Source organism: Cygnus atratus, chromosome 8 (genome assembly GCF_013377495.2).
Source record: "Cygnus atratus isolate AKBS03 ecotype Queensland, Australia chromosome 8, CAtr_DNAZoo_HiC_assembly, whole genome shotgun sequence".
Taxonomy (NCBI): domain Eukaryota; kingdom Metazoa; phylum Chordata; class Aves; order Anseriformes; family Anatidae; genus Cygnus; species Cygnus atratus.
Window position 1 is genome coordinate 32127068 of NC_066369.1, and position 26678 is coordinate 32153745.

Genomic DNA, 26678 nt, shown 5'->3' on the forward strand with positions numbered 1-26678 from the left:
CGGGTGACACCTGCTCTTTTCCAGCAGTATTTATGTTGCTGTCTGGGATTTCATTCACGGCCCACCACAACTCCCCTAACCTCTCCTGAAGCACAAGGCAGTTTCCACACATTTGTTTATTTGATTTCTCCCTAAGGCTGCTCTCTTGCTCTGTCATTTTTGAATTTCGTCGTATTGATTCCGGACAATTTCTGAAATCCATCATCCTGAATTTGAAGCCTGTTGTCCCAAATACTTGCACTTCAACGTCACCTGCATATTATGTAGGTATTCTCTGGTATGTCATCTAATTCATCCATTGAATTCTGTACCAAATCCTCCTGGAATCACAACAGACCCAGTCAATGTATCCTTCTCATCAGACAGTAAGTCAGTGACAGCCGTTTCTCCAGCATTATTTTTAACAAGCTGCATAGACGCATTCTGGACTTTCTCTCCTTAATTTTTGGATGAGAAAGCCAGGGCTGACTGTGTGAGCACCTCCCTAATGTCATGGTGTGACTCCCATCTGCTGCCTGACCTTTTCCCAGGAGCAAGTTACCTTGGGAAGGAGATTAGGCTGGTCTTTCATAATGCCTGCTTTAAAAATGAATGTCGCTTATTTGTCCTTTATTATCCCTTGGCTGTTTATGAGGGTTTTTTTGTTTTGTTTTGTTTTGTTTTTTGAAATGCATTAATTCCAGACCATTTTCAAAAGTTAAGCTCACTTGTTCAAAAATTTCTGGGGTCCTCTGTAGATCACTTTTCAAAGCTAAATACTGAATTTCATCTTCCCCCCTAATTTTCCCACATAATTTGTCAGTATTTCAGAAGTTTCATTGTGAATGTTACCAGTTGGTGACCATATTGTGAGGCACCTTAACATTTCACTTGATCTTGCCCTATCTGGGGGCCCCCTCCCGAGAAGTAATGATCGCCAGCCCCTGCTGGTGGTCAGACGGTCCGAGGGAGGTGCTCTCTCCACGCAGGGAGCAGCAGGGGAACATCGGCTTTCCTTCTGCCTTCAGGCTGGATGGAGAAGGAGAAGCAGAAGGAAGAGAAGGAGGAGGCAGAGAAGGAGGATGAGGACACAGCACCACAGCGGGTGAGAGGAAGGAGGGGCCCCGGCCCCTCCCCGCGTTGCTCTCGAGCCTCCCGCGTGCTCCTGCGGCCCTGGGGCAGGTCGGGCCACGCGTGCTGTCCCGGCTCACTCCTGCGCTCCTGTGCCTGCAGAATGCCTGTTGTCAGTCCTGACTCTCCTGTGATGCTGCGTGTGAGCTTATGTGCAGCTTTGAATGAATTGACCCAACTCAGATGCATACTGGCTTCCCTGACTAAGTCAGTAGGTAGGTATGTATTCGGTATTTATTTTTATGCTCAATATGTAGCCTAGGAATTTGTAATGATTATATAGCATTCAAACCTGGGACTGCTTCCCATGCTGTTAATTTCTTCCCTAGAGTCTCTGCAGAACTTCCCCCACTGCATGTAAATGCAAGCAGTATGATGTTGCATTGACATGGGAAGCACTAGTATTAATGGGAATATTAATATGCACATATTAGCACATGCTGGGGAAAAGCAGAAGGCTCCCCCCAAGGACTAAACTCCTAACTTAAGTGAAAACTTGACCATGATTCAGCCCTGGAATCACAGCAATAGATACAACTTCTGTTCCAGCTGTTGCAGTGACGCATGCATCTACACTGGGAGCCTTGGGCAGGGGCCGCCCACAGGCAGACCCTGTTGGGGACAGCAAGCCCAGCAGCGAGATGGAGCTGGAAGAACTGTGGAGCTGGAGGAACTGACGGCGACACATGCACGGTGCCACGCGGTCAGAAAATGTCTGCTGGTACTCTGCAGCCCCAGAAGTACTGCCTGGAAATGGTCCAGCCCAATGGATTTTGAAGGGAAATGATGGGTGTGTGGAATGCAGTTCACGCTGTTCAGCCTGCCCGGGTCTCTGCCACTCACCCTTTTGTCAAGAAGAGATAACCAGCAAGGAGTCGGCAGAGCTCTTGTTCCTCCTGCCCATTAACGTGCCCGTTCCCATGAAAACACAAACAAGCAGCAGAGATGCTCGTGCCTGATGCGGTCATGCGCTGCTAGGATGTTTCAGGGTTGGGGGGCTGCCATCGCCATTTTCAATTTTAATTAATTTTTTAATTTAACATTGATCCTTTGTGAGACTTTTCCAGCTGTTAAAAGGCACCTCTGCAACGTGAAGGCCTCATGACAAAACATTACCATCAGTGGGTACTTCTGTCAGGATGAAATAGGTATTTGCAATGTGGGGTTTGAGGATTTGCTCAACATTGTTTTTATTCTTTCCACTGCTCAGTAGCAGAGGTTATTAAGAACATCCTGTAAAATATTAGTTTTGGGACTCCATTTTAATGAATTTTTTCATGCTGGAAATAGATTAAAGACTCACAGAGTTAAAACCACTTCACCGGTTGAGGCCTTTCTGTCCATACAACTGTGGTTCTGGAGCAGATATAGTTATAATTGTCTAAAATTATGAATTAATTATGGAACTTTTTATTTGTGCTTGAATTATTTTTTTTTACATTCATTTAGGAAAGATTATGGGATCACGGCCGAAGCAAAGGATAATATGTTAACCTGGGTTTTGAGCTCCTTCGCTCCTTGCCCTGGCACAAAGGGTCTGTGTCAGAGGAGGCACACACAGACGTGTGCTGACCTTAGGACAGCTCTGAAGAGCTCCCCGCGAGGACCTGGGAACAAATCCAAATTTGGGCTTTGAGCGTGTGATGCAGCCAGAGAATCTCAGTCTCCTGAGCTGGAAGGGACCCACTAGGGCCATCGAATGCTCAAGTTCAGGTGCTGCTGGCTCTAGTGGCCAAATGTGAATGCCATAACAGAGAGAAGAGAAGATTACAATCCAAATAAATAAAAAAGCAGAACTTGTAAAGCCAAACAAAACTGTATTTATGCAAACCGATCATTTCCACAAGATCTTATGGGTGCCAGGCATGCACACTGGATGCTGTTTCTCACCATCCTGGACCATGACAGAAGAGCGAAGTACGTGAATTTCAAACCAAGTGGTATCGTACCTGTCCTAAGAAAGAAACGTCACAACTTTCCCTGTGTTTTAGTTGTTTCCCATGTCAACTGACATGACTTTCCCATAAATCTCATGGGAAGGGAGATAGCTGCCTCTCTTGTTATGCCTTTTTAAAGTAAAATAAAATGCAAATTCTGCTTGCTGAGCTGTCAGTGGGGTGTAAAGAGCTCCCTCAGAGAGCCGGAGTTCCTTGAAAACAAAATCTTTCCTTTTGAAATGAGTGAGGAATCTCTTCACACAGAAACTTAGCTGCTAACGGCTTGTTTACAGAAATTAATGGAAACTTTGAGTAAGAAATTACTTGTTGTTCATAACAGACTCAGCCTATCTGTTCTAAGCAAAATTAGAAAGGAAATAATTTACCACAGCTCACGCGCTACAGCTGGACCGGCATTTAGAGAAGGCTGGAGGAGGCAGTGCGCTTCTGGGGCACTGCTCGAGAGCTTGCGGCCCCTGCTGAAGGGCAGCAGCCTAGGGGCACCCACTGCCACGAGGGTCTCCATTAGAAAGGGAAATTAAAGAAGAAACGCCAGATGGGAGAAACCTGCCAAGTGCACTTGTGAGAGCTGATCAGAAGCGGTGCAACGCCTCTGACCAACAAGCCAAGCCTTCTACAGGGCAGAAAGCAGACCTCCCAGACACACCGTGTGGAAGCGCCCTGCAGAAATGATCACAGAAACTCCATCAAAACATTAAATATTTTTCCATCTGCCTGCTGGAATCAGACTTACATGTACAAATATCCCTGCTGTACCTAGTAGTACTCAAAATGGGCACCTGCATGAGTGAGTGTAAAGGTGCAAGAAGACCCGCGTTTACTTGTGGAATTGTTCATTTGGGGCTGGCAATCTGCATGTGCTTTCAGGTACTTGGGATGTACTCAGGGAACCCCACTGAATATTTAACCCCAGTGATATATTGAATGCATTTTACTGCTTTAACTCACCTTTTCTGTACATCTTTATTTAGAAGAAGGAATGTCACAAAGCGGGGGGAGCATTTACGCCGTGATCACACTGTATGCCCCTTGAAAGCTACCTGAACGTTGCATTACAGACATGAAAACTCATAAGGGAAATCTGGACGAATAAAGTGGGTTTTTTTGTTTGTTTGTTTGCTTTTTAACAAGTGGCTGAATTCTTAGGTTAGAAAAAAAGATTAATTCACATAGAACTGAGAAAGTTCTGTTTCTGAGGATTTAAATGAAGAACAATAAAATTTCTTTGGGGAAATATGAATTTTTCATTCAATCTCAACCAAATCTTAACCAAAACCACGTTCCTTTTTCAGGTTACAGAATTTGTTTAAAAAGAACAGCTGAAGAAGCTGAAGGCATGAGGCACTGATTTCTAAAGAGTTATTCTAATTATCTGTTCCTGCATCTCATTAAGGGGGCTGTCATCCCTAATTTACCCCTTGGGCCATAACGTGTGATAAGTAAATGACAAATATGACCCTGTTCATGTGATGGCATTTAAATCTAACGCTGACTTGAATGGGATCTGGATTTTATAAACTGCTTTAAAACTCTTGACTAAAAGGACTGAATGCCTATGGGTGAAACCTTCCTGTTTTCACTGTATTTGTGTGAACCCTCAACTTAGTTCTTATCTTTCCATCTCCCTAATTTGGGCCTGTATTTTTTTCAGCAACATTATTAAAGTATTGCCTGTAGTCTATCAGATACAGAAATTGAATGTTTTAAAATCATTAATCTACAAAGCTGGTTTTGGTAGGAAAGTTTGTTAGATATAATATACATAACGTTCTTTTTTTTTTTTTTTAAACAAATACAAGTCTGATATTAGAAGTAGCTAAAATTTGCAGTCTACTATTTCTGCTTTTTCAGTCACAGTGACAAGGGGGTGTATTTGTCTAAGCAAGCTATATAATCTTCAGCAAATTTTAAAAAGATCAGCACCTTACAAAATTTTTGAGATGAATACAACATTGGAAAATAAATTACTGTAACATTTAAAGATTACATGTGCGATACAAAACAATTCTTGTAAACCTAGAGTTGTAGGCATTCTTCAGTTGGCTTGCATTGAATATCTATTTGAATCATATTATAGCATAGCAATATCTATATTGCTATATTAAATATTAATCACAATATTTATGTACTGATTCTGTTCTTCATTTCTATTCAGTCTGTGTCACAATAAAGAGAATAAGCCATTGAGGACAATGCTATAATGGTCTTATATTGAAAATACATCTTCCTGGAAAAGCCTGATTCAATCAGCCACCTTCTTATCAGCCTTCTGAAAGAGAGCGGAGCAGTCCGAAAGGCAGAGGCAATTAGTGCCCCGTTATTTAATGCGGTGTTTAACATTTGAGTGTATTACATGAGTAGTGATACAGAGGTGTCTCTGCAGAAGACTGTTTAACTTAAAGAGAGGTTTTAATCTGAAAAGAGATACGGGAAGAGACTCATGGCAAGTACTTCTAAACGGTGAAAACCTTGGGCACTACTCATAAACAAGCGGCGCGGCACGCTTCCCCTACCACTTGCTCTTACCACACGCATAGATTTTGAGGTATTTCTGGGCAAAGCATTTTAACACATGAAATACATTCAATTCGCTACCAAAACAAAACAACATATTTCCTTTGAACTATTTCAGACAGAAAGATTCTTTTTTCATAAAACAACTCTTATTATGTAATGGAAGTTCTGTGTTAATTATCTTTATTTTCCCCCCCAAGGATCTATTTTACGTAACAAAGCAAATCTGCCAACTTTTAAGGAAATTTTCCAGTTTTCTCTTACAGATGATAGAAGGGGAACTAATATACTTAAAAGGCAAAGTGGGGATCATTAAAATTTCAGTCTAAGTAAAATAAGAACATTTCTGAATCCTAAAGACAACAAAACAAGTAATCTGTTGGGGACAATATAATAACTGCCTTACATTTCTATACTTTAGGCCTTAGTATTATAAAGCATTACAAGTAAGCCAAAATTTAACTATTTATTTTGTTTCTCTGTAATGTCTTTAGCAGTACTGGCCCTGAGGTAGGTTTAAAAATCACAGGCTTATGAATGTGCTTGTTTTATCCAGTTCCTAAAGTGCTTTTTAATCCATTGAAATCTGGGCACTCAAATTCAAGTTCACATCTCTCTTGTTCGCTTTTTTTTTCTTTCTTTTTTTTTCTTTTTTTCTTTTAAATCAACACATTAACTCAAAGCGATGAATGTTCAAAATATCACATGTGAAAAGAATGCCAAAAATATGTAGTAAATTAACAAATTTTGTATGTGCATCTCCTTGGGCACAGTTTTCAAAATTTACCCATGGTGCTAGGCTATTCTATTTGCAAAAATTCCTAAGCCTTTATCTGAATAGCTAGGATAAAAGACCTGTGAGCAGTAGTATAATAGAAGTTAGAGTCATATTATAGGATTGCGTCAAGAATCAAAGCTATACAGTTTTCATTTTGCTACAGAGTTTTCTTGTGTGGTGTGTAATATGTCTTGCACCATTTATTATCCTTGTTACTTGATCATAAATTATAATATACAAGAAATACAGCCCCAGTAATTTAAGTCATACAGTTTCTACTACATGGTTCCTTTAAGGAAAGTCTTCAAAATATTTCTGTGAAGGATTTGTTCCTATAAATGAACAGTTAGCATTATACGACTTGTTCTTTCAAGGCAACAACATATCACTTAGTCATGCAGGATAAAGGGAGATAAAATCCTGAGGTATATTCAAATCCTGAGCATTATCTGATGAAAGCATAAATGTGAATATAAGCCCTTTAAAAATTAAATGGTTTTACTAAAGTATTGAAGGATAAAGATGTGAACCGTGACTTTAGGGTACAAGGACTATATATTTTCGCTTTGTAACCAAGTGTTTTGCTGGATATATCAGATGGAATTAAATATCACAGAAGAACAACAACATGTATACTTCTTCAGATCTGGATGAAACCACGGTTTTATCTTTCTGCCTTTCTCCCCTTTACTGCTGCTTGGCACTTCCCCTGTCCCCGTGGTGACTGCCACTTGTCATTGTCACTGCTCACTGGACAGAAGGTGGAAATCCAAAAGGGCATCTGGCTGCAACTATAACTCACCCAGAAGTGGGGGTTATTTCAATAACTCTCCTTCATCACTCATTATATTGAAAATATGCTTACATATCTGGATGAATAATAAAAAAAACCAACTCGCCAAACTCACTGTTGTGTTAGATACTCGGCTCTGCTGCCCTTTGAGCACACTGCACGACACTCCAGAAAGTTGTAAAATTAAGCATTTGCAAAATCAGTGCAAGAACGGCATTTTCATGCCTGTTTGCTTCAAAGGAGGCTCTGATTTTGCTAATTGCCTCAAAGAGGTCTTCGATTTACTGTTTGCTACAAACAGTATTCTAATTTAGTTTATCCTGGGAGCCTGCAGCTGCGTTTGAGTATGGCAGTATTTGGGTCTCGCTGAACTTTTCTGCTGAAATTGATTCCCTCGGTTCTTTGTATGACATGTTTTTTTTCTCTGTAGTCTGGGCTCAATGCCTTGCACTCGACAAAGATTGAGACACAGTGGCCTTTGACATAGCCGCCTCTCCTGGCAGGCGAGCCAAAAATATTTTCTTAGTTAATATATTCCAAAACTCTGAATCATCACTGTAAGTATCAAATAGAAAAGAGAAGAATAATTAGGATTATTCTCTACCATAAACCCTGAGTACTAACAAATACATACTAAAAACTTCTTTCCTTTGTTCCTTCTGTTAAGGGATTGCAGATTAATTCATGATTGCAGTCACTACTGGACTGTTTTCTGCAACTTGTTAATGATATTACAATTATTGTTTCATATACCACGTGCAGGCCCTTTCCAGACGAAACCTGCAGCTGTTTGATTACACCGGGTCAGTCAGTACACACGGGACATCCTAGCAGTTATTCTGCATCTAACGGTCCTTCGTTACTTAAAGACTGAGACATACCAAAACTATGAGACACTTCCCCGAAATATTTCCCTATTCATAAAATCCTTGCTCGGATATACTCCTGTAAGTTTCAGATATATTTCTGTAAGTATTGCAGATATACTGTACCTGTAAGTGAGGCCTTGAAGGCGAGGAGGAGGCTGGAGGTCAGGCAGGGAGCGCTCAGCCTGGAGGGGGCACGCAGGCTCCGGCTTCCCACGCCGCAGCGCTTAGGAAAGGGCAAAATCCTCTTCCTGCTGCCAGCTGGAGAGCAGAGCAGCAGAAGCTTCCTCTGCCGAAGGCCCAATTTAGAAAACTAAACCCTCCAAAATTAGACCTCAGTATGAAGGTATTTCACATGGTGGAACTGGGAACAACAGCATCTTTATTTCCCCCACAGAGACTGCACCCGCGCAGCCTCGCAGGTACCTCAGGTCAGGTCACCTCTGCATTTGCTGGCCCAGAATACTCTGATACATAAAAGCCGTGAAGTTTTCTTTACATCTTTATGAAAGCTGTACAATGAAAGATGAACTTTTTCAAATGGAGATTTTCCAAGCAGGAAACACTTAAGCCACGTCCTTTAAAGCTTTCTTTCAAATTCCTTACAAGTCTGCATTACAGTAGGAATCTGTGACTTTACTTTCCAGGTTTTTTCCTAAACTAACACCGTGAGTTCTTTTTAAAGATCTACATTTATTTTGCTCTTTCCTACTGGTGGATTTTGCTGCTTTAGAACATCATCATCATCCTCTTTCCCTCGCTTAAGCCAGAAAACCAAAATTAAGCTGCAGAGGATTCCAGAAAGAAAACAGTGTGAGAAGGAGCTACTTCGATAAATCCTCCCCATGCTCGTTCACTCTTGGCAATTCTCTCATAACTATGAATCCAAGACACTCCTAGTACAAAATATTCCTCTTCTGTAAGTTCCCAGTTCATAAAAGCATGCAAAGATGTAGCAACAAGTAAATTCAAATGGAAGAATCACATCCTCCTATACTGGAGGTGGGATTTAAAGAGCTAATTCACAAATATTATTTTTTTGTTTAATTAAATCACCTATGCAATGCAGAAAAGTCTGCCGTAGATCAGGGAAAGATGTATAAACATGCAACAGAACCAGATGCAGCAATATCCTCGGCAATGGACTTTCCTCTGTGCCTTGTTCAGTACTGTGAGCAATTTTTTTATCCTAATGGGCTTCACTCAGTGATAGATCAGACAGCCTCCATACAAAAGCCTTACAAAGAAGAGCATGGTGCATATATGTATTTTTTTCAAGACTGATTATCTTGCAACTATAAACACCTGCAGATATTCTGTAATTAATGGAGAAAGGTCACATCTTTATTTAATATTCTGTGTGTAAGTTTGTGGATTGAGATCCCTGTGAATTTCTAGAAAGCTGCTGCAGGTTTTGCAGTGCAACCTATGGCTGCTTCTGAAGCAAAGGGAATTCCTCTTCTTAGGCTAAACGTTCGCTTTCTTTGACAGAATCTCCAGTTGTTCAAGTTCACCTATTTTACTGTCGTCTGGTTTTCCTAATGAGATCTTTCCACCCCTTCCTGTGTATGGATTTCTATTAATGGACTGGTCACTGGAGGTAGAATATTTTTACCTATGTATAATTTATTCAGCTTTATGAAATACTCTAGTATGCTACGAGGTCATGCATCAGCTTTTACTAAAGCAGAGTTAGCTACAAAGGATATAAATCACCGTCCTCTACACTGTTCTGGATAATAATGCCATCTCTCAAGGATGTCATTAATTTAAAAGCAGGTACACATGCTTTGCAATTTCCTTAGACCAGCCTATGGTTAGAAACGCAGCAGCAGCATGCAATGCAGATTTAAATGCTACATGTCATATAGAGAAATAAAAGACAAACACATTCTCTCTGCTATAAGCTTCTCCAGCATTAAACACGGAAATGTAGCACGAAGCATCCAGCTCATTTTACTGCACATTTTCTATCAGGGTCCTCCGAGTTTACTACTCGTCACTGCTTACAACTCCCATTCCATTCCTACTGGTGCTTGGCCTAGTTTCATTCCTACAGCTGATGTTTCTGCAAAGAAAAGAAGTGTGGGAAGAGGCTGACAAAGAAATATGAATCGCAAAGCATTCAGAACAACAGCAACAAGAAAGCCCACGCCCTGAACACCGTCCTGCTGGCCGGCACGGCCGGGTGGGCTTCCTTGCACGGCGAGCATCGAGCTCCAAACTCGATGTTGGGATGGGGGGAGAGGTGGGAGGGAATAAAAAACCCTTGCGAACTGCAAATCTGGCTTGGTGCTACTGAAAGAAGGCTGACAGTGGTATTTTTAAATAACAGTCCATTTTAAAAGAGAACGCTGCTGATGCAGATCTAACACACTTAAGACCAGAATTGTGCTGATGCTTAATCAAGGAACTCTGAACGATCCAGGAAGTTATAGCATAAGTTGCCCAGCATTTTGGATTTGCATGTTTGGGTGACAGACCTTTGGGCCCTGCTTACGCCTGTGCTGGCTGCTGGCAGCGCTCCCCCTCTGTGTGTGTGCACGGCTCGCTCACGGCCTTTGTGCCCCCGGCCCGGGCAGACGTGCCCGGCGTTCCCCGCGGGGCTCACCGCACGGCTACGAGGAGCGCGAGCAGCACCTCGCTCCCTTGGAAGGTGCAGCCCGGTGATGCCACAGGGGATTTGGGAGAGACGCTGCCTGTGGACCCCCTGTTAGGTCAGAGAGGAGGAATCACCTGAACCAGCTCAGAGCACCACTCCGGTGTGAGAGACCGTGCTCCTGCCTCCTCAAAAGCAAGTGTGTTGCCCAGTCCCATCTAATGCTGGGCACAGCCTTTGCTTTTCCTCGCTTTAACACCACTTAGAGTGTTAGCATATATAATGCTGCTTCTGTAGCTGTGCACAGAAACAGAAGCAAAGTAAAGTATATCGGCAAAGACTGTACAGAGACGAATAAAATAAAAATGTTAGAGACTAATTACAGCCGTGTTCCTCAAAGAAGACAGCTTCATTGTTTAAATTTCATAGAAAGGAAAATCTAAAACAGATCTGTCAACAACTTTCTGAAGAGCCCAAACTACAAGTCATTTCACACTTTTACAGATTTTACTGTCTAATTATTCCAATGAGACTAATGCTTAATAGGGTTTCAAAATTCTAGACAGTAATTTCAATGTTTTTAGTTTTTTAAGCACGTAATATTGACACCTACAGCTGGTTGGGTTTAGGGCACAACATCTTTACCTGCTAGAAAAAGCAAAAGTTATGTGCAAAATTACATTCAGTAAGTAGAAGAACTTTTGGGCTGGAAGAGAGACAAATCTTTTACTTCTGACTTCCAAACGTTCGCTACAGACACACACTGCTAGCCCAGTGATCCCTCGCAATTACAGAATCTTATCTGTCATAAAAGGCAAATATACAAAATATCCCTCCATATTCAGCCTCCATATTCTGCCTGTTTGTACTGAACGATGCCATAATTCAACCTGAAGTCTGAATACAACTGCTGTGCACATAAACACCACATGCATATGCTCATGCACCCCAGTATAGTCATCACTAACAGATGGCATTAAGGCACAAGAACTCTAAAATCTCTTCCTGCCAGTTATCTGGTATATGACTGTGGACATGTCACTTAAAAATAAATGTGGATGAAATATCCACCGATTTTATTTATCTCCACCAATGCCCTGCTGGCTAGATTTTCATATTGCTAAGCATTGTAAGTGCAATTTCATGCTGTGAATTGTGTCCATTTTCATTCTCTCTAGTCTGTAATGGTCCCCACTCTTAAAATGGAAGATAATACTTTTCTCTCTTTAGCAGTAGTTATATAAATTTATTCTTAGTTTAAACAGAGTCCAGCTATAAAAGGACAGTCATTATTTATTTGTTGACAATGCATTGATTTTAGTCCATAGCTAATGTAAAAACTCTTCACTGTATAAGTTTCCAATATGTCTGATCAGTACAGTGCAAGAGACCAAATTTAGAATGATTTGAGAGCAAATTCAGAACGGTGACGAAGTCGAGCAAAGAGCACCGTGAGCTGGAACATGACAGGGTACACAGCTGGTAGCCAACTGCCTGCTTTCTGATGAAGTAACAAAAAGTTAGGGGTATTATTTCTATCATGTTGAATTGCTCTAGCAGTGGTTCCCTAAAAGAAATTACTGTCAGCTTCTTTATTTTTACCCCATTTCCAGCCCCCCTCTCTCTGTCTGCAGTAAAAAGGGGGAAGCAAGGCTGGGGTGGAGGCAGGAGGGGTGGGAGATGCAGGGCAGGAAGGCGCTAGGGGCAGCATCCTCCTGTATTGGTTCTTGCAAACCTTCTTGGAAAGCATCACCTCTTATGGTTTATCATTTTTGTACTTGTTCTCAGAACGTCTTGCCATATAACAGCATAAAGTGTTTACAGTTTGAACCTTCTGGAACGCTTTGTGGTCACTGGTGAATTTAGGCTGGCTGGGATTGTCCCTGACAGGCTGCTGGGTCTGACCCCACAGCTCCAGGGAGCCGGGCAGCGCGGGCTGCACGCAGGTGCAGAACCAGAGCCAGAGCGGCAGCTTGCAGCCTACACGGGTACTTCGACAAAGTAATGTGTTAACGAAAACTTTCACTTAGGTTTTAATAATTTCAAAAGGTGAAGTGTTATAAAGGTTTTTGTTTGTTTGTTTGTTTAATTAGAGAAATTTTAATTACATTCAAATGCCCATAATCACCTGCACTGGTACTTGGAACAATATTCCCAGTGTTTACAATTACAGTTTTTTGACCTGCAACATAGCCAGCTAAGCAGTTTAAAAGGTAATGTAGAATTTCATTATTGCAGCAAAAGACTGGATAATTCTCCAGGTCTTTGCTGTTAACCAGTCAATGTCACGGTATACAACAAAACACACAAAATTGGTTCTGCCCTCAGGTTTCCATGGTGCTCTTCTCTCTGGTTTTAAGAAGTTTGCAAAAGGTATGTCTCCCTTTTATTTTCTGCTGCCCTACTACTTATTTTTAAGTACTAGATGTTTGTGATCAGAGCATTGCTCATTTTCCCTCTGTAAATAACTACAGAAAATAAACGTCTGAAGATGTGTGAGTGGCTGCAATGACACTGGCTGCCCGCGGCCATTTCCATGTTCAGCTTTGCCAAGTATCCTGCACAGCACTTGCAGGTCCAACAGCTCAGACTCACTGGTGGTCCTGTTATGCCATCAGCTCTTTAAACACGAAACTTAGCATCAATAAATATTTTGAACACTCTCCCAGCCTCCCCGTAACATCACCTTTCTCATGCAGAGCAATGGGTGTGCGGTCTGTAACTCCGGGTCAGCCCTGCCCGCTACCATCCCTGGCAGGCAGGACAGGTGCCACTGTCCCACCCTCAGTGCCCGCACCCAATGCCACACAGGAGCGCAGGTAAGGGCCAGCTGGGCCAGCAGCCCCCTGCGCCCCTGCCCTGCTCCCGGGCAGCCCCTGCCCTGCTGGGGGGCCATAGCCAGCACCCCCCCTGCAATTCAAGCAATGACTGCAGGATTTTGGCTAACATCACAGAGGGGAAGCATGACTCAGCTGGCACCTAGATTCCCACAGAGCAAATCTTCATGCTGTTGAGGTGCCGTTTAATTGCATTTGTGGTAAAATGAATCATCTTTTGTGCCCTGGAGCCCTGAACAGTCTATTTGTTACTGTAAATGAGCGATGGATTCTAAAAGTACATGTGGACAGAGCCTGATATCCATGGAGGCATGATCCTCTCCATCATCCCTCAGCAGCACCAGAAGACAAGTGGTGCTGCAGGGAGAGCTTCACTCTTTGGGAAGCAGGGATGGGAACCATAAATTCAGTTGCCATTTATTTCGCTTTTTAAACATTAACGGAACTTGACAAAAGATTTTTATCAGATTATCGTATTTCAGCTACGATATTTAGTATGTCAGCTGCCATTAGTTTTAGTCAGTCTAAGAGCACACTGCTGACGGTGGCCGTTCCTGCAGAAGCCCAGCAGGCAGGCGCAGGATGCTCGGACACGGCCCAGGGGTGCCCGCCTGGGCCTGGGAGCGAGGAGCAAACCGCATCTACCACCCACCCTCACGGCGCAGTGCTCTTTGAGGGGTTGCTCCATTTTACAGTTTTTTTCCATTCCATCTTTACTGAAATGGATTTCATATGTGGATCAGTTTCTTTCCTAGTTTGGAATGAGCAGAATGCTGGATGTAGCACCTTGTAATTGCTATTCAGAATGCTGCGCAGAAGAACTTACTGAAAACCTTACCATGCCAAAGTTTTCAGGCTAAAAATACTTTTATATCTTTTCTCCTCAACCTCATAGAAACAGAAAATATGGATTTTCCAAAATGTTTGGAATTCATCGAAGGAAAATAAGCGTTTTTGCAGCTCCCTAGCCGAACTTCGCTAAACATTTAGATTAAAGCCCTTTCCGCAAGAGAAAAACAAAAGATTCTAGATGTAACCTGCATCAGGTGGGATAATTTTCACATATATTTAACTTTCTGTCTTTGTTAACAATGCTCCAAGGAAAAAATTAACTTTAAAACATGGGACACCTTTTTTCTCCTGTCAACTGACAGTCTAAAACTACAGAAGCGTAAATAACAGGAAATCCAATGAAAAAAGAATCAGATAAATCACAGTAATCATAGTGATCACAGTGACAGGCAGCAGAAAGCTCAATAAAATATTACACTGTTTACTCAGGGCAGAGACTACCAAAGCTGCTTGCAGTGTTGCAGTGATGGTAATGAATAACAAAATAATTACCATCTCAGTTTTTCCAGGCCAGCCCAATTGCCTTTAATTGAAACAGGGCTGTGAAGAGGCATTCAGAGAAGGAATAATAGAGCCTGTAGGAACAACAGTCAGAAGAGCATGTACTTACATGTAACCAAACCCTTGAAAGTGCTATAAGCCAGATTTTACATCTTTAAAATAATACTCCTGTACTTCATTGCCATTATGAAATAAAGTTCTGGAGGATGTGTTCAAATGAAATTGCATTTGAATAAAGTAATTGTAGTTAAAGTCTTGGCATTGCCACAGCCTATTTTCAGCTGATGATTGTATTTCTGAGGTAGTATGACCCAAAAAACCAGCATTTTAATTTTAGTCTTCCAAGCAAGTCTTCAAAGAGTGTTGACTCTCGAGTGAAAAAGACTATCAGTGTTTGTGCCGCTAAATTCTGTGGGAGCAGCACATTCGGTGACCACGAAATCTCCCAGATGGAGCAGCCCTGGCAGCCCCGGCACTGGCTCGGCATGCCAGGCGCTGCCAAGGGGCACTAACCTGGAAATTGCCTTCACATGTTCCAAGTCAAACATTTCCAGCTGCATATTCCTTAACAAAAAGTCTTTTTGTTGAGATGGGGAACAGTAGGGAGGTCACCTGCACTTTCAGTAGAAATAGAAAGAAATTAAAAATCTGGGTGCAGCTCTGCGTGCCACAATATAAGAAGGACATAAAACAATTAGGCAGTGTCCAAAGGAGGGATATGAAGGTGGTGAAGGATCTGGAGGGCAAGACGTGTGAGGAGCAGCTGAGGCCCCTGGTGTGTTCAGCCCCGAGCAGAGCAGGCCGAGGGGAGGCCTCATGGCGGCCTGCAGCTCCCTCACGAGGGGAGCGGAGGGGCAGGCGCTGAGCTCTGCTCTCTGGGGACAGCGACAGGACCCGAGGGGATGGCACGGAGCTGGGACAGGGGAGGGTCAGGCTGGGGGTTAGGGAAATGTTCTGCACCCAGGGGTGGTCGGGCACTGGGACAGGCTGCCAGGGACGTGGTCAGGGCATCAAGCCTGCCAGAGTTCAAGAAGCGTTTGGACAATGCTCTCGGACATGCGGTCTGAATTTTGTGTGGTCCTGTGTGGAGCCAGGAGTTGGATTCGATGATCCTTGTGGGTCCCAGTTTTTATTCACATCATCCACTTCAGTTATTCTTATGCAAAGCTATAGATTTGCCCTGTACTTGCTGTAATGCTGATAAGCCCCGGAAGACAACCGCCCCACAGAGCTGACACAGCCACCAGCTCCCTTTGATAAATTCTAAGCATGCCGAATTTGCTGTCTCTCTAAAAGCCTTTTTAAAATCTTTCCTTCAAAGGGTTTGTCATTCTTTCGACAACTTGAGTGCCACACAGCTTTTCCAGCTGGCTGTCTTTGCTGTATTCGGGGTGATCTCGTGCTCGCAGAGCTCCCCAGGCTGAGGCTTTATGCAGGACGAGCGGCTGTGCCCGCCGCAGCCATGGGGCTGCTCACGGCCCCCTCCAGTGCTGTGGAGGCAGCGATGGAGACCCTAACTAAGCCAACTGACTCCAAATGCAGAATTTAATCATTCACATTTTTGCCCTTCACATTCAATTACTATGCTCATTAAACTAAGCTGTGTGTTTTTGCTTTACGCCTTATTTTTCCCTTCTCCCTTCTGCTTCTGGCACTGTTGTATAGTGCAAAGAGCTGCTGAAAGTCACCTTGGGCTCTGCTGGACACATCTTTTGTAAGGCTCTCACAGGTCACAAAACAACTCATTCAAATTAATTCAAATGTAACAGAACTAATATACTTTGGACCAGAGAGCAAATGATTATTTTGTCTTGATTATCCTTTGCCTGCAGATTCCAGAAGATGGAAATTTCAGGCTTATAATGGAAATTCAGTTGCAGCCGTGACTGTAAAGCAGCTCCAACATCACAGAATTATGAGTTTCAGACTAGTAGAGCCCTGCTGTACTTCAGATAAAATATTCCCAATTTACATCCTGGTAAATGAGATCACCTGCTAATGCAAACATTTTCTATGATTTAAGGCTTTTAAAGAAGGGTAAAAGCCATACGTACCCATCTCAGAGTGAACGAGCCCCTGCAGCTCGTTTGAATGCCCTGAGCTCTACGAATGTGGGAGGGATTGAATGAATGGATGAAAAATACAAGTACTGGAGAAAACGTCCTGATCAGTCATTAACAAAATCTGCTGCAGATGCAGCCCCTGGTGACAGCCAGCCCCACAGGTGGGTCCTGGAGCAGGCGGTGCGGTCAGTGGTGGGGCTCTGCTGCTGAGCCCCTCGCTGAGCCACCCCACCCTGGCAACGATTTCTCTGGGCCTTTTTCTTCGTGTGCTGAGCAAGGACAAGATGATAACAGTGGCTGGCACTTGTGAGTTAATTTTATAACGAAAACTGACATCCTACTCGAGTGCTGGCAATTTAAAAGAGTAATGGATTGTCATTTTTAGCTGGAAAGTGGTTGTTATATGATTTTAGAAGTCTTTTGCATATTTATTTTGTCCCACTTTAAATAAATTTGGGTAAGATTTATCTCGTTAGCTCCAAACGCAAGTCCCTCTCGGCCTGATTGAGGAAACAAATTAGACTTTGCAAACATTGCAAAGACTAAATCAATACATTAATATTTAGGGGACATTAAGGAGGTTTATTAAACAGAAAAAGGGCCTTGAGTATTACTTTGGAAATATTATACATGTTTAAATAAAAAATATAGGTTGTGGTTTCTGACTGAATCTATAAATTGGATTTGCATAGACAACTGAATTATTTACACGCACGGAGTTCCAAGCACAGGCTGCACACAGGCACGGGATGCCAAGGGCAGCACAGGGGCATGGCAGCAGCCGCACGCCCTGCGGCTGCTCCTGGTGTGGTCCCAAGAGCATGCTGGACCCAGCCCAGCCCAGAGCACACCAAGACCAAAATTACGGCCTCAAGAAATTAGTGTAAGAGACTGTTTGTGCCCCCGGCTCTGCAGCATCAGCACTTTGGTGCCCACGGAAAGCACTGACGTGTCAACAGCGGGGCTGCTACGCCGAAGGCGTTGGGTCTTGTAGTGGTGCTGTCCTTCAAGCCGTACGTTTGTCCTTCTGTCCTGGGATCCACACCACACGTATTATTAAACATAACAACATTCCCTCCCGGCCCTCATTTTGCTATCTCGAACGCAGCAATCTGGCTCGGATGTGTCCTGCATTCCCCAGTGAGCCCAGAGGCCCTCCCTTGGTGGCGGGGTGTCGCACACTGTGACCCCTGTCACCTGTGGCCACCATGCCCAGCACCACGGCCTGACACCTGCACGTGGGTGGCAGCGGGGCTGTGACCTTCGGCTCGGCTGTCGGGCGGAATTAACTCTCGGGGCTGCTGGTAAACACGTCTTAGTATTTCTGCACCTTGAAAGGGAAACACAGCTCAGAGGATGCAATCTAAACCTTGATATAATAAATGCCGGATTAGAAATGGCAGAAATGGCAACCTTTTCATAGAAATACTATGGGCAATGTAGTATGGTAAGAGGTATTTCATTTTTTGACTTTACTTACAGCAAACATCTGATATTTAAATCATCTGCAGTTCACGACTCTGCAGATCAGGCATCTGGCTCTGATGTAGATTAAGTTGATTACAAACTCCTAGCTTCTAAACTTTTAATTAATTACTTCATAATTCTCACTCCCATTTAATAAGGTCACCGAAATAAAGTTAACTGGATTATCTTCCTCTCTTTCATCTGTTTTTTCTTTCACTGATGTAAATGGGGGCTAAAGACACATTAGGCTTTTTTCTTTTTTTAACAATTACCTCAAATAATTTTCATGGTACAAAAAGGTCTAGCTATGCAATAAGTAGCACTGATCTAAACGTGACCTGGAGGTCTCGCTACAGCTTTGTGCAGGGATTTGGTAGGCTGAAGTTCAATGTTAGGCTCTGCTGGCGGCCAGCTCACCAAACCCTGCCGGGTCTCTCCCTGTGTTTGCACATGGGGCAGGGATGGAGTGGCACCTGCTTACCTTCAGCTGTTTTATTGATCATCTCACGGGACAGGAATTTTTTGTGCACAACATCTGTGGTTTAACCTGTGAGTGTACAACATTTGGACCAATGCAGCCAAAACTGTTTTGGGATCCTCTGGTAAAGTGCCAGTAAATAGATAAAAATGGAAGAGAAGTAATGGAGGCGGGATGAATTTATTGAACGTACGTGCCAAGGAAAACAAAACAGGAACCATCCACAGGCTGAGCCAGGGAGGCTGGCAGAAATGCTGATTTTGTGGCTTGGACCTCTTTACCTTTCTGTGTTTTACTCATGGAAATTAAGACATCCTTAACCCATTAAAATGTATTTATTCTCTGAAACACTTAGATAAATTAGATCAGAAACTGTCAGGCCAAATAGCAGTGTAGAGATATTCAAAATGAGAGCTATGGGATCTGTGTGTATAGAAAGATCTCACCAAAAAAACGAGAGAGAGAGAAGACAGAGAGAGAGAAGCAGAGTTGGATTTACACAGCTTTTGAAGTGGAGGTTTCACAGCAAATAATTTTTCAGTCTGGAGTTTAACCTATTTGAGAGCTTATGATCAGACATAAGTCTTTATTCATTTAATTTACAACCCACTGCATACACCCCTGGCTCCTCCAGTTCTGCTATTTTCAGAAAGAGAATGTCTTCTTTCAGTGTTATTCGATGGAATACAGCCTGTAGGGCAGAGGAATTTTAAAGGGCTAAGTCTTTGCTTTTAAATTTTCCTTTGCTCCTGTTATTTCATGTGTTGCTCCAGATCTGCTGCTGATCATTTATTCACGGTGTAAATGGAAACCCAGCCCTTTGATTGAATGATTTTACTTTGGCTAAAGATCTGCTTTTCCCTTCATTTATTTTTCCCCACTAGCAGAAGTTATTTCTAATCTTTCAATACAAAGTCATGAACAATATAAAAGGGAAACATAAAACTGCCTCCATAAAATGTTATTATGTCATCCCTGTGAACCCTGTTCTGGAGGAAAGCACACGTAAGCTACAGCACCAATTAGCTGTTTGATGTTTCCTTTACAGCCTCAGTTACTTTCAGACAGGTCTGTCTCCATCTCAAAGGACACATAAATCTCGCGCCGCACCCCCCGAGCCCCGGCACAGGGAAGGTGAAGCGAGGGCTTTATTAGCGGCGCAGCAATGGATGACCCGATTCGGATGGCGTGCGTGCAGCAGCCCCGCGCAGGTGCGCCGCGGTGCAGGGCTGGGCAGGTGAAGGCAGCAGCGAGCGCGAGTGCAGGGCTCGCAATTAGCGTACACAAACGGGCGCTGGTCCGAGGTGGGATCCCACCCGTGGGGGACAACTGGCCTGGCTCGCGTCCCACCTGCTGGGCACTCATGGCAAAAACCCTTCCCACTGCACGGCTGATAAGTATTAATATCTGTGGTAATGCGTAATCAAAGTATGAGCTGGAATGGGAAGACATGGCAAAATTATCACTGAGATGGGGTGGGGCATCCTCCAGAGACCTACACGTAGGGAGCTCAGCAGCTTTCCCTTCTTGCTAACTGCTAATGGCACTACGCAGGAAAAAGTGAGTAGTTGGTGATTTTTTTCGGCTTTGTCTTGAAAATGGTTCTCTTGTTCTAGCTACGGTTCACAGAGCTGATACTTCTTTCTTACGTAAAACTGAATTAATATTGAAGAAATTGAATATATATACAATTGAAATAATAATTGATGCTGTCACAGCTTCTTCATTTCAACCTCCCAGTCCAACTGCTTATAAATAAATCCGCCTGTGTTCCCTGAAACCCCCATATAAGCAGCACACATACAGGTCTTCACAGAACAGCTGCCTCTGAGGAAAAGTTGTAAAAATGACTGAGTGATGGCTTTCTGGCTGTCCTGATATTCTTTATGCCACAACTACCCTTAGCGCTTACAAAGTTACAGTCTAACATACAAACCATCAGGGTCTAAAGGTCCAGCGGTTAAGAATAATTAGTCTGAGAAGCATTTCATACGTGTTATTTGTAAGGGATTTTGGTTTGCCATATGGATTAATAGAGATTGCCATTTCAATTCTTCTGTTTTATATTCATTGCTTTATTACTCATAAAAATGCAAAAGAAAATGTTAATGATGATTACACCAAAGACTAATAAATTAAAGCCTTAGGTTATACTTTGCATTTCTGAAGATATAAATGCAATCGCTTAATAATTATGCATATTTTAACTATTGAGTTATTATTTCTCTATATTTTTGCAGTTAGCCTAATTAATTTTAAGCTCCTGTTTATATGTTTTATAAATGCAATTAATTTCCAACTATTTTTTTAGGCCCTTGTGCGAGAGCATTAACTATTACAAAGATAATCAAAACTAAGAATTGTTCACCCTGGAACAATACTATCAATATTGCGTAAAGCTGACACCCCTGTTCTGCAGTGCTTGTAACAGAAAACCATCTCCTGGAAATAAATGGACTTTTCTACTTAACAATATTGGGATCTTAGTCAGTACTTCCATGAGAAAATTGTGGTCTCGTTGAAAGAAAAACTATGGATTTTTATGTTACAGCAAAATCAGCTTACGTTTGTCTTACCCTGTTTGTTTTGGTCTTAACGAACTGTGCATTTCTATTTTTGAAAAACACTGCTTTACTCACTCTCATTTTGCTGATGAGTCAATTCTTGCTGCTATAGCCGTGTTTGTGATGGCACACACCAGAGAAGACACTCGAGGTGCTCAGACGAAACACTCCGCCTTTCACACACCAGCGGAATGCGGGACACCTGGGTGAGAGCCCCGGGGGAGGACACCCACCCCACGGCCAGGCCGAGGGCGACGGGGCAGCCAGAAGCCCCCGGAGCCACGGCTCACCGCCGCATGCAGCACAGCCCCGGCACTGCTCCTGCCCAGCCCCGTTCCTATTTCTGAACACATCTTGGCATCACAAAGAAAGTGAGGTTGTTTCTGGCAATACCGGGTTTCAATGTGACAATGCAAAGGCTGGAAACCTTCTCCCAACTCACTACGTGAGCATGCACCGATACACGATGGCTAGGCTGAGCACAATGCAGAACAACCACATTTTGAGCCACGCAGGAGACTACAGCAAACTGAGAGACACCTGCACAATACCACTCCAGGGAACAGAACTGCTGTACTTGTATTTTCCTTTTGCATTTTTGCCCTCCACATAACAACCACGTTCAGGTGTTTTTCATTAAACTGTGCGCTGAGGCAGCCATCATGAGCTACAACAGAGCACGTGTCTGTTTTGAAATGGTCTGTTAGGACTCCCGGCTAGCCCCCCAGGGAATGACTTCAGCTGGGGTCTGCTCCCCCAGCAGAGGCTGCAGGTAAGCCAGGCAATGCCAGAAATTTTACCAAAAATGGGCAATCACAGCTAGCGTTAATTGCTGATCTATTTAATACTACCTATTTGCTGGGACCTGGATCCAACTGTCAACATATATTCCAATTTTATGCATGACCAGTGAAGGGCAGGTAGACTTAAATTGATCAAAGATTGGATTGTGAAAACATGTTCTACAAAATATATACAGTCTATGGCTGCATATATCCAAAAAAAAAAAAAAAGTGCTTAACTGGCTTTTCCCATCTATAAACACAGATTTTTCTAGTACATCTTCAATAACAATTTGCAATTAGTTTAAACACATACCTTGTACAGTTAAGTGCACCTGCATCGTTCTAGGAGTATGCTGAGTTTGCACAGAACAGGTGTAGGGACCATCATCTGTCACATCTACGTCCTGTATCTGCAGGCTGTATTCTCTTCTATTTGCTGTCGCAATTGAAACTCGAGGATCTACTGACCACTTATCACTTCCAGCAAAAATAATACTTGACCGATTCAGCCAGGCACCTTTTGAAGCTCCATCTTCCAAGTAACACCTGGGGAAAAAAAGTGAAACCATTAAATATGCAAATCTAAACATTTTCAAACACCATTAACCTGCCACTGATTTTTAGACTGAATAGAGCTACATTATCTTAGACCTGAACCTCAAAATACGAGTCATTTGTTAACTCGCAAATCATCATAAACGCAAAAACGTATCTTACAAACAGGCAATAAACAAGTAAGTCTTTCCTCTGTATTCTCCCCGCCTGATCTCCCTGCTGTGAGTGCTCAGTGCAGCACCAGGGAGAAAGCTTTGCTTTTTCCTGAGCTCAAGTCTGCTCCAGGGTCAGCCCATGAGGACCAGCCATAGGCCTGTGCAGAACTACTGTCCTTTTCCTAAGACACAATAAACTTCCGCTTGCTTAGTTAAGGAACCAAAAAACTTTCTCCACCAAAAACTATAATGACACCTTAGAATCTAAAAAAATGTCTTTTTCTTCTCAACAGAGAAGAAATTGCTAATCTCATGCTCAGGACATCTTGCTCAAAGTAAGCGTGCACTCAGTTAGCATGGAGTTCCCTGCAGACAGCAATGAGAGGAAAAGCATAGTTCTGCTACAAATTTTTTAAGACATTAGTGGTATGGCAGTGACACAAGTAAGCGTGATTTGTTTAAAATGCCATCCTTTAGCTTTTGCACAGTTACTGTTTATGAGCACAATTGCATCAAACATGGTGTTCTTTGGGGTAGAAGAGTCACCTGACTCAGAGCACGGGGAGTAACGACGCCCTACAATCAGACGCAGATGCACCCCAGACAGATTCCTTTCCTTCTACACTGTAGTTCAGAAGTATTCCTCCATAAAGACTTTTTTTTTTGACTTGAGTAAAAAGTGCAGCTGCAGAATGAAAATACATCTATCTGAAGAGTTTGACAGCATTTCGACACAATACCTCAGGGGTTTGAACGCGGCACTGGAGATTGCGAGGGAATTGTGAGCTGAGTGCACCAGCCCCAGTACCGCCAACTGTCTGAAAGTAATCAGTTGGAAAATACAAAGAACAAGGTGTATTGAAAAATCTAATCCGTAGTCCATTTCAGCATCTGTAGAATCAAATCCCAGTAGGACTATTAAAGGTCAGTGCTAATTGAAAATCTTTTCTGTAGATATGCAACCAAAAAAGAAAACCCAAACCAACATCCTAGCATAACGGCAGTACAACCTTCTACTAAGGTAATTAAGCCCTGCAATATACTGCTGTCGTCAGTATTTTGTGTTGTGCATTAGAAAACATTTGCAATTTCTCTCTAAAATAGCTTTTAATCTCATATTGCTCACTTGCACACTGGGATGAGGAGAAACACAGTTTTTGGGATACTACAACGTGTCACTGACAAGTCCCAAGGGCAGGGCATCAAGCACAGTTACTGAAACTTGTAATAGCGGCAATAAGGAAGGGATAAGAAGGAATAAAGGAAGCAGGTAAGAAGCTAGTGAAGAATTCTGACGGCACTTCTCAGCAACTGGCTCTCAAGTAACAGGCGAGCACCTAGCTGGGAAGGGAAGCTCGCGCCTTCCCCTGGCCGCAGCCGTGGAGGTGCGGGAGCGGCAGCACAGAGGCACAGATCCTGAAAACATCTTTCTGAAACATCTGGAAAGAGCCTAGGGACACTGGTGATGGGTGGGAGAGCGGGAGGCTGGACAGGCATCCACAGGTACTCGGCAGTCCCAGGGGCACTGCGACATGCTAGGGCAGTGCTCGGGCAGCGCCGTCTGGGTTCCACCTGACTGCAAATAATGATGAGCAAAGGCTGTCTCGACTAGGGATGCACTCTTGAACTTCAGTCAGAAAGATGGTTTTTGTGAGCCGCAAGGAAAATGCATGAAGGAGCAGAGAGCCAGGAAAGAAAGCCTAATGACGGGAAGAAAACCATTAAATACCAGCAAAGCACAGGCTGTACAAAGTACGGGAATACAGTGAGAACGCAAGCAGTGGAGATACTGCAAGTACCACCTGGCCACAGAGGAAATACTAGTTGCAAGAAGAGGAGGCCAGCAGACAGCAGACGAGACCCGAGCAAAAGAAATCAGAGCTAACTTGGGCAGCAAGCACGGGGAAACAAGGCTGGGAGAAGCGTGCCCAGGAGGAGCGGCTCAGAACCGGAACGAGCACTGCCCCACAGCGTGCCGTACGGACCAGGCCGAGCGCCTAACGGAGTCCAGGGCAGGGAAAAGTCTGAACGGATTCATGTCTGAAAGTAGGAAACTGCAAATCCAGGGGCGTGTTAAAAAAAAAAAAGTACTATGTGACTGGAAAATAATAACCATTATCTACATTTAAGGAAATGGGGAGAGTGAATCAGGCGATTTTTAGGCTAACCACTGGGACCGCAATAGAACTTAAGGCTTTAAAATGACTTCAAAAGTTGAAGGAAAGTAATTCAAAGCGCAACAGACTAATGGGACATTTTTATTTGATAAAGAGGTTCTTTACATGAAGGAAATCCAACAGCAGAAGATAATGCAATAAATCTCTTTGATAAAACATTAAAATAGTGCAACTATGGAAACTGTTAAATAGAAGAAAATGGTGATTTAGTAGCTTAAGCATATGGTGGCATTGTTTAAAGGGAAAAATGACATTCTCATTAGGAATAAGAAACTAGAAGCATCAGGCTGAAATTCTTCACGAACGGATCATGAAAATAACTATTCAGTCATTTAATTAATGATCTCAACATGGAATCTGAAAAGAAAGATAATTCTGATAGGAGCAGTGTGCGGCATGGGGTAAGAAATCAGTTTATATAGCAGAGAATTGGGACGTCAGAGGGAAGCATCGCTTTGAGGACGGAGAGCTCAACAGAAGCTTGTGAGTCCTGCAGGAGTTTTGTGGGTTCTGGACTCATTCTAAAAGTGCAAGGAGCCGCTCTGAAATTCCTCCAAACGCTGACGTATTGCGAACCAACAGAAGGTTGGGGTGAAACAGGGAAACCTCAGACGTTCCCAGGTATTTCTACAGTGCGTTTCTGCAGCGGCTGGGTGCGGTCAGTTGTCGATGGGTGTTTCTGATGGTACAATTTCACTTAACACTGGCGTTGCCATTTATTTATGTGTCGTTGTCCCCCTTCACCATGCAAGAAGGCGTTATCATGCTGCTGCTTCTCACCAAGACGAAGTCAGCCCCCTCCTCGCCCAGCACACAAAAGAGCCTCACAAGTGCCCCGCTGCCTGGGCAGCTCGTAAGAACAAATTAGCTTGGCTTAGGAAGAGAAGGGCTAATAGAAGTTGAGATTTGTGTTTAAGAATTAACGACAAAGCAGGATTCCCATCAGATTTAAAGCGAGCCCTGGGACAGCGGCTGCTCTCCCGCCTGGGAGCGGCACGGGTCCGACCGACCCCTGCCTCCCGAGCGCTTTGCCCATGAACGCCGCCCTGTGGGTCTCAGGGCCGTCACACTGAGAAAAGGCAAAACAGAGCAGCACAGAAGGCAACATGGGACCTCTTGCTGTTTTATCTGATACACAAAAGTATTTTACGTGCAATAGCTTTGTAAAACAAAGAAGAAGCTTTGAGTATTAATGCCTGTACTCTCCTAGTGCAGGGGTGTCACGGATAGAGGTGAAAACCTGATAAAACCAGCTGTCTTTTATGCAGTGCTAATTAACAAAAGGAATGCAGTGTACAATTGCTGTGTAAAACATGAAAACCAAGCAATAAAGATCGAAGAGAGTTTTAGTTGTTGAGGAAGACTTTCAAGTTTGATGGAAAAAAAATCAAAAGGTATTTCTACAAATATAACAAGGAGAAACCATTTGGGGTTCTTGTTCAGACTGCCTGAGCGTGTTGGGTTGTGGAAGCACATCGGGTCCAACAGAAGATGACATTCAAAAGGGCTTGAAAACAGGTCCTTCCTCATACAGGCTCCTTCGGTACCCGAAAGCAACCTTTTCTCTACATTTACTCAGAACCCATGCTTATTCCCTAACCCTGTGAGAATGAGATGACGTGAAAA

The 26678-nt window shown here is 43.2% G+C and overlaps 1 protein-coding gene across 5 annotated transcripts in view; it reads right to left on the bottom strand.

Annotated features, from left to right (window-relative positions):
* The window catches only part of NEGR1 (neuronal growth regulator 1), a 254849-nt gene that overhangs the window by 115021 nt on the left and 113150 nt on the right, over positions 1-26678 (bottom strand). For all 5 annotated transcript variants that reach the window (XR_004781418.2, XR_004781419.2, XR_004781420.2 and 2 more), the window contains exon 2: positions 22479-22711. Coding sequence is in view for 2 of the 5 variants with exons in the window: in XM_035564421.2 (XP_035420314.2) it covers positions 22479-22711 (233 nt within the window). In the remaining 3 variants the exon portion in view is untranslated. The remainder of the gene's footprint in view (positions 1-22478; positions 22712-26678) is intronic.